The sequence below is a fragment of the Vanellus vanellus genome, assembly GCF_965231255.1.
Source record: "Vanellus vanellus genome assembly, chromosome: 3".
Taxonomy (NCBI): Eukaryota; Metazoa; Chordata; class Aves; order Charadriiformes; family Charadriidae; genus Vanellus; species Vanellus vanellus.
Window position 1 is genome coordinate 37,356,068 of NC_138907.1, and position 14,496 is coordinate 37,370,563.

The 14,496-nt window shown below is 35.1% G+C and overlaps 1 protein-coding gene across 1 annotated transcript in view; it reads right to left on the bottom strand.

The window, feature by feature from the left end:
• TTC27 (tetratricopeptide repeat domain 27) overlaps nt 1-14,496 on the bottom strand; it is a 126,908-nt gene that overhangs the window by 54,260 nt on the left and 58,152 nt on the right. The window contains exon 10 of the mRNA XM_082481738.1: nt 2,491-2,604. Within this exon, the coding sequence (XP_082337864.1) occupies nt 2,491-2,604 (114 nt within the window). The remainder of the gene's footprint in view (nt 1-2,490; nt 2,605-14,496) is intronic.

The window sequence follows — 14,496 nt, forward strand, 5'->3', positions numbered from 1 at the left end:
CCTGTTCCAAAGATTACATTATCTCTAGTTCAGATTTTTAAAATAATCAGAAAAAGGTTTTGAAAATGATCATTCCAATTCTTTTTGAAGCTTTTGAGTTAGAGAAAAAACCTTACAAAATCATGTCATAAAAACTGTTTAATGTAAAGTAGGGATATATTTAATAATTGGAGCGTGGCAGCTAAAATCAACTAATATACCCTCATTTCAAAAATAGCTGCGACTATTTTCAAATAATTAAAATAAGTTAAACAAACATAGCCAGGCCCACAAAAAAATGTAGCTGAAAAACTCTTTCTTTGACAAACCAACAATGCAGCCTGGCGTGCTTTAGGGCTGAAAAGCAGCATATGCCTGCCCAGTGATATTCATCTAAAAAGATGCTTATCAGCTGGTTAGAAGGATTTGGAGACCCAGTGCAGAAGCAGGTAAGAGTGGAAACGGGGAAAGAAAGGAAAGTTACAGTAGGAGAGGACAGGAGAATCCCAACGTCAATAAATCAGAGCCTACAATGGCTTATGCACTCTTCAGACAACCCTAAAGTAAATAACTTAGAGGATTTAGTTTACCACTTCTTATTCAAGGACTCTTACAAGGATTTTTATAATTACTTTAAAAATTTGATATTGCAAACAATGGGGGGGGATCTAATCATATTTACACCCACCTCCTCCCTTAATCTGCAATATCTAATCTTTCTACAGCAATCAACTAGTAAACATGAAATTGTAAAACAGACAAACAAAACCAACCAAATAAAAAAAAAAAATCACAAAAACAATTTGTACGGAAATTCTCTGGTTTTGAAATCTATTTTCTACTGATAAATAGCTGCAGAACTTGCTAGCTCTTTGGCATCTTCATGAAGATGATATATGAAAAACCCTGCGTTATGTATGTATGTTATGTTTTCTGATTCCTTCTTAGAACTGTTAGGAACTATGACATTAAAAAATTCTGATCTGATGGAACTCAGGAATGAAAACCTTAAATGGAAAGTTATTCAAGTTATTTGATTAATTTAGCACGTATCAATCCTTAAACAACTTTTAACTTTTTTTGGAAACTGAGCTTGATACCGTATCAAATCAACACAAATATGTCATTATGTTCAAATGTCTAGAAAACTTAATGAAAGAAAACATAAGCATAGGAAGATTAAAGATAATATTTAGATTCTGAGTCTACTATGACACAGATTCTGAGTCTACTATGAGGTAACCTCCCAAAATGTCAGAGTGCATGCTAATCAAATCCTTTGCATTACTGCAGTTGCAGCACACGATGAAGTCAGATAAATGGACTTGCAATGATGACCCCTTCATGAAGATATCTGTCATGAGACTGTCAAACTGTATGGTATAAGAATTTCCAGTACTCAGGTTTAATCAAACTAGACAAAAATGTTGGAGACACTCCAACTGTTTTATGGCTTAGGGCATGAAAGATCCTGAGATTGCTTCCCAAATGCTGTCAGATGCTACATCTCCCAGACTTGGAATCCTGGCTTCCATGACACTCTCTTACTGACCCCAGGAAATTCCACTATAGCAACTCTGTGTCTTCCTCAGCAGAAGAAAAATGCAGCAGCACGTCCAAGCTGCACTCCTTCAAAGATCCATGCATCAATAATGATTTTAAATGAAACATCAGCTTTTCAGGATTAAATTAACCAGCACCGCAACTAAAAGTTTTATATATTCCTGGCTGTTTTAGTCAGCAGGACAGTTGCCTGATGGAAATATAGAAATGCCTGCTGTTCATGTGTGATAACAAGACTTAACAGCATAAAGTGTACAAATGGCTAACCAAACTCTGTAATAATAAGGGAAAAAAATAAACCTTTGTATAGCCTACAGACCTTTCCTTTGAAAAAAAAATTTTTTAAATAAATCCTATTAGCTGACACACTTCAAACTTTTAAAATTTCTTTTTTGCATTTGAAGACTGATCTCTTTGTTTGGAGCAAGATTATTTAATCACTGCCTCAAACTTGCAATAAAAATACTAATCACTAAGTATCCCATCAAAATGGTAAATTGAAAGTGCTGCTTTATCCACAAATGTGTTTTCTTGTTCTCAAAATACCAATGACTATTTACAAGTTTCAGTGTTTTCTACAGATGATTTAATTGAGTAAAAACTATTTAAAAATATGATAGCAGTAGCATCTTTACATTTACGCACTTCTACCTAAAAAACTCCTCAGATCAGAAGTCAGAAACTAGAGGTAAGAAAACAGATTTTAATTTCAATCTTCCAAAACTCGTCATGTTTTTGAAAGAAAGTAACCATGTATTACTTGTACATACAAGAGACTGGCAGACATAAAAGGATTTGTGGTTTATGCATCTACTTTAGACACATAATTAGAAAGTTACCTCTCTGTGAACTGTACAGTGAGGAACTGCAGAAGCTCCTAACTCCTGCTTTTTCCCATTTGATAGATAAAGAACCCCTATTTGTAACGAGGCAGTTCAGAAGTCTTACCTGAGTCTGCTTCATTGCCCGTTCCATTCTGCGAGTACTTCCTTTCTCAAGTTTGGTCCGAAGAAGTAAGGCTGATGTCTGAATGGCCCAGAACTTCGGCTGAGAGAGCAAGCACTGCAGAGAAAAATAGCATTTTTTCATTATTTCACTTTAAAGGACACTGAAGACAGTAAAGTTTTTAACAATGTTCTCAAGCATCAATGCTGTTTCCTATTCTGAAAGTCAAACACGTGGTTGTAGTACTTATTTGCTGAATTGAAGGCTGTACAGATTACCTTAATCTATTTTCAATACAAAGGTGGCCATTAAACTATTTTCTCCTTCTCAGCTACTGCAGCACTGTGTGTATATGTGCCTATATGGTGTATACACCAAACCGCACCAATTGAAACGGCTACTCAGAATCAAAGGAAAATAAAGAATTTGAAGCTGAGCAGTCTGGCTCAGCCTTCTGCACACCTGCGTACTGGATAGTTGTATACAGCAGCAGGAATCCTACTTCTTAAGACTGAACAAACCCAGTTCTCTCTTGTCCCCCCCTCATATGCGAGGTGCTGCGATACCTGCATTAACAGCACCTCCACATTAAATAGGCTGAAATTGCTAAGAATCTGAAGAATATCAATTAATTTAGAATTTTCCGTGACTTGAGAATAACAAGATGAATTTTTGATATGTAGTAAATGTATAGGGAATATGGAATAATCTAGTTAAAAGCTTTCCTAAAGACATGGTAGGATATCACTGGAATGCCCTGCCCTGATGCCAGGAACTCGTTGCCAGTCTCCAATCACTGATTTTTAGGAAAGCCTAATAGGACATTTGTAGCCAGTACAACTTTGATATCCCTTAATAATGTACAGACCACCTGGATTCTTTCCAGTATGGTTTCAGACACAGTATACCATTTTTCTGTTAGATAGTCAATTTGAAACAGGAGACAGCAGAAAAACTTCCATGCTAATTTTATTGACACTACAAATACGACCCAGCTTCTCTGAGAAAATAAATTCGTCTATAGATATTTGTAGACTGGAGAAAAAGCCTTAGTGGTTTTATTCTTTTCTCTCAAAGATCTCCCAAAGTACTAAAAAGTATTCTTTGCTGGTGGTTTGTGTGAAATGCCTGACAAATTTCTGTCATGCTGTAATCTATTTGTTTTTCTTTTCCCTAGTGTTTTCACAGGAAAGGAAGTGAAAAGAAACAAGCTAAACCAAATTCTCTCCAAGCAAAACTACAATGGGAAGAGAGGTGACAGCAAATGAAAGCATAAATGAAAGCAGTATGAACACATGTACCACCACCAAACACTTCAGCATCAGCTGATCCTCCCTCTTGTGACCAACAATCTCTGCACCGATTCCTTCATGACTTCTACTCAGTATTACATCAAGAAGTACCCAAAGAAAGTTAAGGATACTCCATTAAGGGAATGTAATTGCAACATTCTATATTCTGTATACTTTCAAGTGCCCTTTTACAAATTAATTATGAGCGAAAAACTGTTAACTCCAAATCCTAGTTCTGAGAGCTCCTATCTCTCGGTCTTATCATGGGAAGTTCAGTCTACTACCTATTTTTACTTGGTCTTAAGAGAAACCCTCTGCTTCAGGACATAAGTAAGGCATTCCTAACAGAGGACCATGGTTTCTGAATTTATTCTTTGGTGGCTATTCCAGATGGCTGCTAGAAAAAACTTTAAGGGATTGTTAGGGCAAACACTTGAACAATATTTACTTTAGCTTAAAAACTTCTTTTGTGAGAAAGGTTACCCTTTCCCCCATTTTCTCCACTATTAGTATTCTGCCATATTATTTTATTTTTTACTTAAAAGGAATTTTTTCTCTGCTACATGGTGGTAGATACTAGTATTTATATTTTTCAAATGAACACAACATCTCTTAAAAGAATAATGAAAACTAAAGGGCTTGACTAATAATGCTCCTAAAGACATTTTTAGGTCCAATTACAGCCCTTGTCCAGTAGCAGAGTACCTGTCCCCTCACTCAGGTTCACCTTAGCAACTGGCATAAGCAGAGCATAGCACAAAGCCTCTGTGCCCACACCATCCAGCTCAGGAAAGCCTCTCCTCTGCCTCTGTGCATACCTCCCACACCACTGCCTAGGCAGTGATTTAAGCAATCGTGCTGTATGAGGTGTGTATAAAGTCATATGGGGAGGGAGGAGAAGTGAAGAGAAACAGGGTGGAAGAGAGTCACAGATAATTACGTTTCACTCCTCTCCAGGAGCAATGACACTCTTCTCTTGAATAACAATCCTGCTTTTTAAAGGTATTCATAAAACAAATGTAAGGTATACCTGCTATACAATTACAGAAGAAAAAATTAAATTCTCTAACAGTTTTATTGATACAAAAAAGCACTGCAACTGCATAGGACAATGAGAAGCAGGCCTATTTTTCAGTTAAGAAACACTTGTAACAAGTTAAGAAACAACTTGTACTAAGCTCAGTCCTGTGCCAGAACTCAAATGTTCACCTTTCTATTGCCTAATTGTAATGTTTAAAGCACCACAGATACAAAATAATACATATATAAAGGGCACAAATGTTTATACTCAAGGTCTGTAAAAAATTATTTCAGAACGTATCCACAACTATTAAGCAAGCCTTAATCTTCTACCCAGAATCTCCACATTTTCCAGATAATAAATATTTTCTCCTAAGTCTCAAAGCTTTACATTTCACCTGAAGCTAAAGCTAGACTCTATTAATGAGACTATAGGTTAAAATAAAACATCTGGCAAAACAAAAAACTAAATCAAGATTATATGAGTTCTGTCAACATATCTGAAAGTTTGTTGTACTGTACCAAAGGCAGCTAAGAAAATTAACAAAATAATTCTAAAACAAAAACACTATTGAGAATCTTCAGAAGTCATCTTTGGTTCTTACTTCAGGGAAAGAACAATAAAATAAAGAAAAAGAAAACTGGGAAAATTAGGTGGGGTGAGAAAAAAGGAAAGAAAATAAGGCTATGCAATGTTTTCTACACTTAATAAAATGTTTTCACATGGGAAAACTCATTTCCCCAATTCTTCGCCACATTTTTTCCTACAAACAAGAACCCTTTATATCATCCTCTCCCATCATATCAAAGTGTAAAAAGAAGATTACCAAAATACTACACAAACCAGAATATTTCATTCAATATCTCATCCTTATATGATATTGGAATGAAACAACATGACCCTCAAAATCTTAATAACAAGGTAGTCCGTTATTGTACAATACCTTTATAATATCCCCATTATTATGTAAGAACAAAATGGCAAGTAATACCCGAATTGTGAGATAGGTGCACATTACTAATGACACCCAGACCAAACCCAGACACATGAATTCTGCCAAACCCAGGCTAACTCTCAGGTACCATTAATGAATGACTCAGCCTCATATATTATTCAGAATTTAATATAGGTGTGATGCACACCCTGATCACTCTAATAACTTTCTGTTAGAGAAACAGAAAGAACAGTTGCACAATTTGCAATGTCTATACAAAATTCAGAACACACTAGCAAGAATCTTCATGGAAGCTTTTGCCATTGGTATTTCATATGTACACATACATACAAACATATCTGTATATTATTTATGCAGTTACAATGTTTGGTTTTAAGGAAACCACACAGAGAAAGCAGCCTGCAGCTTAAAATCAATAATGTAATATATTCAAGCTGGGACACACAGAGGAGCATTACACAATACTGTAAGATGTCCAACTGACAACCCAAAACAAAAGTCCTCTGAAGGGCAGATGCATAAGACTGTATCAGTCAGCCACGTCTTATAAAAGGTATGGGTTGTTCGGAGCAACTCTTCTGCATTACTCCATCTGCTATTTAAAGAAGTAAGAGCTCCTACAGGAATTCTTTCTTACATCAAAGTCAGGAAGAGCTTACGTGGGCTTATTAGGCCAGACAAGCTGGAACAGGAAGGGGTGATCCTCGTTAACTGCAGTTCTAAATTATTATAAGTCTATGCTTTAAGTAATCCCATTCTTTTACTCTTGTACCTTGCTCACTGATAAACTGTCAGCAGCCTAGCAAGCTGCTATGATTGCTGTGATAAAGGTGTCATTTGAAAGTGGACTTTCAAACTCTGAACACTTTTAATTGCAACCAGTTGTGGAATTCCCAAGAGTTTGCATATCAGTCCATCACTGAACCAAAAATATTCTGCTTATTGACCAAATAGACAGGATGTGGTGAAATGACTTACTTGAAGGCACAAGCATGAGGCACCCTGTGGATTGCTGTGTTCCTCTGTCATGCCCTCCAAAGAAATGACCTTTAGTTTTGATTCACTCAGGTATTTGCTGACATATTTTTAGTTAAAACAAAAAAAATCCAGACAACACTGTGAGGGATTTGGAAAAAATGGAGAAAAGAAATCCCTTTCTAGTTTCTTTTCATTACCAATTTCAGTTAACATACTTCAGTAGCTTTGTTGTTTGCTTTTCCAAAAAGCCACACGTAATTAAGATATCCAAATTACTTACGTGGATTAATGCCTGTTCATCATTAGTCTTGCTCCATGTAACCAAGTATATAATTATATGATGATTTTCATGAATTTTTTCAGGTAATTAACATGAAAACCTTACTTCTTTAATATAACCAAAGGCAAAATAACAACCTTATAACTCATTCTATGCTTCTCTGTAGGATGGGAAAATACTGTGGCTTCTTTTCAACATCCTGTGTTGTCCACAGTAGTCAGGTGTGTACATTAAAAACACTAGTTGGAGGCATATGACTGAGGCATGAACAGGCAAAAATCTTGCTTCTTGCAGTTGCTTTGCAGACATATCTGTTAATCTCTGGTAAAGGACTCTATCACTGAAAGCTACCTTGCAAGTCCTTAATTTGTTTCTAAGCATACAGCAAAGGATTCTTTGACAAAAAAAGTTCTACAGAATTCAATCCTAAGAAACAAGAGAAGAAAATTAGTATGAGATTAAGGAAAATTTGAATTTGTTTTCCATAGTCTTATCCAAATAATCTGCTGTTTAAATTTCTGTGTAACTACAGCAAGTTTCTATTAAAAAAAAATCATGTTCAAATGACACTTGTTTAATTTGAAATTTTTTAAGTTTCTCCTAGCACTGAACTGGTGACAAAAATGGTAAAATAAAATAGAATTTTGGAAAAACCTGAAAGATGCTACATTATTGTGGAAAAGTTTCTTTAAATCTAATCTACGTATTTTCAACAGAATCCCATTTATAAAAGATACTCCTTGCAATTCTGAAAGAAGTACGCACAGGAAACTTTGCCATGAGAAGTAGTTAGATGAATTTTACAAAACTATTTCTAATTCCCTAAGAAAGGTTAAGGCAAGACAAGGTCCAGAGAAGCAAAAAGAATACAAGTTTTGAGAAATGTCCTTATAATATCGACTCCTCTATCAATTGAGCTCAAATGCAGATGATTTCCAGTAGTACTGGCAGCTCCTGGTTGAAATGGGATTTGTAACTTTAAACAGTAATTCTCTTAGAACTCTATAAGGTAAAACAAAGTACATTTGTGATTAAGTGGTTTCCAATACTAGTGCATTTTTTTATATTGTACTGAAAAGCATAAATATCAAGAGGATAAGAAAAATAGTAGATTTCTAGTTACAATTAAGCAGGAGAACCATGGCTTGTCAAAAAACCAAGCCATTCAATATGATCACTTTTTGATTTTCTCCTTGGCATCTGAACATGTAAAAATTTCCTGTTTGCTGAAACAGACCAAGTAGCTTCTCTGTTCAAATCCGTCATACATACTAATTCTGCTGTACGTGCCCATCCCAAAGATTTAAAAATAAATAAGAATCAAAAGAAGATCTTGTTATCTATCATCACCAGCAAACACATGATGCTGAGGTTTCACAGACCTTAAATTCCCCCTGGTAGTGTTTTTATTCTTATCCCAACACTCAACAGTTTAGTAATCCTTCAGTGACCAGAAATTAAGAGGAAACCACAATGCACATACACAAAATCTCAAAATATAATAAATACACAACTAAATACACAAGTAAAATACATTACTGTTTTCTAAATAGGCAAAAGGTATGCTACATATTTAACTGGACAAGAAGACGTATTTAATGTTTAAGCTGATTTTAATATATATGTCAAAGTATTGGTTTTAAGCACAGAACATCGTTCTACTGGTGAATATAAATATTTTAATGCAAAAAAGCTGCTTAGCAACCATCTAAAGGAAATGCTACCTCCTTTTATTTATATTTAAATTAAAAGTTTGTATTTCATAATTACCACAGGACACATGCCCTGTATGCTCAGAGATGAAACTGCCAATAAACTTTAAAATGCACTTAGAATTACAGAACATTGCATAACAATTGGAATAAAGAGGTTTTTGTCTTTGATCCACCATTGTCCTCAGTTCAATGCTACCCCAAGATTTTTCCTCAGTTTATGGTATTATACACAAAAACTTGCTATCATTGCATATCATTTTTATTGTTATATATTATGATATATAATTATTGTATGTAAATTTCTATATGTATTATTATATAATTGCGTTATAATTGAACCCTGAAACTAAAATGTGTATCTGTAAACCCCCATCTAACTCACCCCAGACAAAGATTAAACGCTATCATTTTGGAGAAGCTATGTTTTTTTCATACTAACAGGGGAGCTCCTTCAGTCTCTCCATAAACCATCAGTTTATTGAAACAGAATAATCTGAAGTTCACATGGAAACAACTTCCATTCCTACATACTTCTATATATATAATATAGAATACTTTCTGTTCTATATAATCCATATAATACTATTCTGAGAGTATAACCTTAATGCACGATGACTTGACTTTAGGTTCACAATTCAAACATAATCTGACATAAAAAATAAAAATTCATCTCGGACAGTGACTTGGAAAAGGTGGCAATAAAACACAATAAGTCAAATTCAAGCCTACTGACTTCACTGCTTGTACATGAGAAGTTATACTAATGGATTCTGCAGTACGATCCTCAATTTATATAAAACATCATGACTACACGATACTTCTGAACAAACAACAGTGGTTAACTTGGGAACAAATAGGATGCTGAAGCGAATTATTTCAAACCATCTTCCCACTGCAGCTTCTGTCATCTATACCCACTGGCACTGCAGACAACATTCCCAAATATTAATTTTGGAATTTACACCACTAATCAGGGTGGTAATTTGAGCACCTACAAATTCCTCACCTTCCTAAGTATTATTGACAAGAAATATTTGATATTTGATTGTGTCAATGGTTGAATAAGACTTACTAACCTGAAAAAAACAAGTTTTGGGCATCTGTTCAAGACAGGAAACCTTCAAATAAATAAACTGTTAATCTCTAGAAACATTAGGATTGCTTTAGGCCCAAGCAATTAGAGGATGTAAGGCTGTATATTCTCCAGTCACCTTTTATTAGCTATGAACACCTTCATATTTTCTAAGGCCCACCAAGCAAAAAATTACATTAGGATTTCACTCCAGATGATTCTTGTTACAGCTTGACAAATTCTCATCCTATTTGGCACAATTATGTCCTTAGAGAGCAACACGAACAAGATAATGGACACAAGCAGAAGAGTATTTTCATACCTTGAAAATGCAAGGACTCCATAAATCTTAAGACAGTGTATATATTTAGTGGTTAGCAGGTAGAGAGGCAGAGAAGAAAAGACAGTCTGCAATTTATCCAGTAAATCTAGTTCCTAGCATGGACTAGCCAATATACTTAGTAGATTGCTCTTATTTTTCTTTTTTCTTTTTTTTTTTTTTTTTTAAAAAGATCTAAACAGAGGGAATACTCTATATAATAATATATTCTACTCCATGTATGTGTCTCCTCCTCAAGGTCAAAAGAATTGCTCAAACATCAAACAAACATCAAAGGCCCTGTTGATATGTTTCAACAATTACCAAAACCTGTGCTGTATATGACTTGATGCATCTGTTTAATTTCACACTTTCACTAAACGCTGAAATCTATCTTACACTTAAAAGTCATTCTAAGGGTGATTTGGACTGGAAAATCAAAATATTACCAACTTATCTTGCAAATTAAAAGTGTACATACATCAACATAAAAGCCACAGGTTTCAAAATTTCTGTTTTTTTCTATTAAACAGATATTAATTTTAGCTAGCAACTGACCACATCTTTTTTTCATATGGCTTTGACAACTATAATTTATTTAAAAAAAAAAAAACAAAACCAACAACATGCAAAGTCTTTGTAATTACAGACTACTAATTGATCAAGCAGTCTTAAGGCAAAACTATGAAGACAAGGATAATTTACATTTTCTTTGCAAACATCCAAATTGTATTATACACTTAAAATAAATTATATTTCAGGCATTATTCCAAGTCCTGTGTTAGTGTTTCTTTTTCAGTGTTGCATGGGGAAAATATGTTATTACTTGGTTAGGTCTTAAATATTTTCTTGCCTAACAGTATCTAATATAAATTCTAAATGGCACCTTTAGAGTATTAAGTCAAAACCTTTTCAGTATAACAAGAAACCAAAAAATTAAGCAATGCTTGAGCCTGTATGACATGCATTAGCAGAAATTCTATGTTTTCCTTTATTAGGTCTTTCACTGATTTTTAATGAGTTGTTACATCAAGATAGCACGTTACAGAGTCAATCATATGATCACTTGTGATTTTTTTTCAAGGTCTCTTCAAATTATCATGATTTAAATGCTACCTTCTTTTTAAACAAATGTGTCTGATTGTCAGTTAGGTAAACCAGAGAGACAGGCAGAAATCTTGAAAGTATTAAAGTGACAGAAGAGAATATTTACTTTCCTACGCTGGCTGAAACATCAGCATGTGCATGGTGCCATTTTCCAGTACTGCTTTAATATTCCACATATATTTCAGTAGGTTTAGACCACACATTCAGCATATTTTTTCCAAAGTCTAAAGTTATTCACTCAACTGCATGACAAGAGTTTATTTTGGTCTATAAAACTAATCCTGGGACTGTACAACTAAAATAGCTTTTCACCGCAACAGGTGTTAGCTGATCAAGAGCAGAGCTGGGCTTAAAGCTCTTAGCCGCAGCCATTAGAAATATCTCTTGGTGTTAAAAAGTCAAGAGCAAGGCCAAAACATGATCAGTGATCCGCATCAAGGGTCTAGTTTAATTAGAATGGCATTTTTAAAATTCACTTTGTCTAGTCTTGTCTGATAGCCTTGGCACTCATGTTGTAACATTACATCATTGTAAATACAGAGTAAGTTTTGTTGAATTTGACTGCTAAACCAAGAAGACGCTATCTGATTTTTTCGCATTTTTATATACTTCAATGTGTCTGAATGAGATACTTTCACATACATAATTTCACAGTCTTGGACAATTGACCACATTTGAAATAAAACTCTGAGAGTTTTAAAATGAAATATACATACACACACACAATGGACCGTTCCTTTTTCCCCCCCCATCTGCAGCTACGAAGAGTTGTTACAAGTTCCCCTTTTTGTCTGTCCATACTTAAACAGTTAATTATTTAGACTATACTAGACTGATTTAGAAATGAATGCTAGACTGAATATAGCAGCAATTACATTGCACTTACCTAAATGCAATTTAAAGTTCTTAAGTATCACATTTAATCTTAGTTTGCAGATGACTGACTCTCTTTGGAATTTATCACATCTGAAGGTACATTAAATAAAGCAAGAGTTACTCAGTAGCTGGCTTGATCAATTCCAAAGTTAGAAGGGAAGACTGGAATAAAGTTTCTTCTCACAAGATTTACAAAATATTCCACTAGTGTACACAAGAAGGCTAACGTAATTCCACTTTAACTTTATTTTCCACAGCTTTTTTTTACCCCGCTCAAATAGCGTTCTGTAGCGAAGGGGTAGCTCTTGATAACATCCACCCAAAGAAATCCTTATATTCCATCTTGCTTATCACTAAACATATTTCCCCTCCATGGCACCAGTTTTAAGCAGTAACTCTTAATCATTCTGATATCTACCTTGCAAAGAACAGCTTCTGGGCAATTATTTAGGTCAGCTGGAAATTGTGCTGGCTTTTGTGCTGTTTCTGTAGTACATAAGACTTCAAGGAATAAAAAAATCAGACAGGAAGGTTTGGAAATTAGTTCACCTGGGTCTTTTTACATAGGTAGGGAAGCAGGCAGGTTCCCTTAAAAAAATGTTTTGAATAAGCAACAACCTTAGAGGCTCCCTGAGAAAGCCTCTTACCCTCCATTTAGTTTATGAAGGAAACTAGGTTCCTAGCTTATGCACATTGGTTAGATGCCCAACTGAGGTGCTTCTTGCCAGTGAATCCTTTAGACAGGTTCTCAGTAATTTTATTGAATCTTCCTGTCTTAAATCTCATTTGGTTCCCCTGAGTTTGCCATGGGGCTGCAGACACCTCTGGGATGACTGTTTCATATGGGTGAGGGAAAAGACAGGCTCTAAACCAGACTTTCTCTATAGACCACAGGTTTCAAAGTGAAAAAACTTCAGGTGTACCTTGCATCCTGCTATAGTTTTTAACTCAAAGCAAGGACCAAGTTGAGAAACATGTAGCTGTTCACACAGATTTAATCAGTTTCAGTATTATACTAGCTGGGATGCTAACAAGAGATGTAAGAGAATATGAATCAGTAGTCCCATTACTAAAGTGAACTGTCTCTTTAAAACGAACAAAACACCCCATTGTGTACAGCTCTTCTTAATTTCCTCTAAAGTAAGACAATTAATCACATTTCTGTAGATGGCACTATAAAAGCCAGCCAAAGAAAGTCAAGAATAATTTGCATTTAGAGGACAACACATTGTCTCTTTTCACTGAAGATACTGGAAAGAAGTATTGAAAACGGAATCATAAGTGAATTTTTTGCAAAATAAGTGCATCGGCTAATTTCAAAAGTTCAACTCTGCCAAAACATTGCAAAGACTATCATCTGTTTCTACTCAAAAATACTGTGTTACTATCTTCATTAGAAATGTTAAGACACTTCAGTATCTTTCTTCAGCAATCTCTTCTACCTACCCTAAAAAGAAAGCATTCTTTGTCAAAAAAAAAAAAAAACAACACAGCTGCTTCTCAGCAACAGAGTACATTACTCCATATTCACCAGCATCCTTTTCCTTTGTTCTGTCAATACTCAGACTCAGCACACTCAGCTGACAATATGGGTAGAAGACCTGATGGGGAGAAAGGGTGACTTCCCAAAAGAAAATATCCTCAGACTTCACAGCGTGTTTTTTCATCTTGTTTTCTCTAGCAAAGGCAACGTAGGTAACATTCAGATAAAATGAGGCTGCCTTACCTCTGGTCTTGGTTCTTGCAAGTATCATTAATTAGGAAAACATCCAACTTCCCTTTCCATTCTCCATGACTGTCTCATTTGAAACCTGAAGTCATCCCTAGGCCAGCTCTCCTCTGCAGTGAATTTTATTTTATTTTTGAAGGACAGGGAGCGAAAAGTAACATAAAAAAGGTCTACATCTGCTGCTTTTACTAACAGGTACATCTGCTGCTTTTACTAACAGGCAAGATGTAAAAGGCTGCATCTTTCTTTTTCTCTCCTGCATCCGTGCACACTTCCTCACACACAGAAACAATACCAATCAAAACAACTCCCTCTCCTGAAGAACACTTTTCAGTAGTGTACAGAGAAATGGGTAAGCACTTGTTAGGACCGATGTTGATGTCCAAAGCTCAGTTCATATCTGTTTCTTCTTCTTCCTGCTATAGTCTTTACATCTTCTGAATACACACCAAGAATTTCCTGAACTTTCTCTTAAGTTGGATGTTTCTATGGTTGTTCTTGGAAAATCTCCTGTCTCATTCCAGAACCCTGCAACTCAGAAGCATGCAAATATTGTCTGGATTAAGAAAATGAAATTAAAGGGGGTCATTTGATGTGGACATAGGTATACTGCAATCTGATCTCTAGTCAGAAGTAGAAGAAACACAAGCACATGATGATTGTCT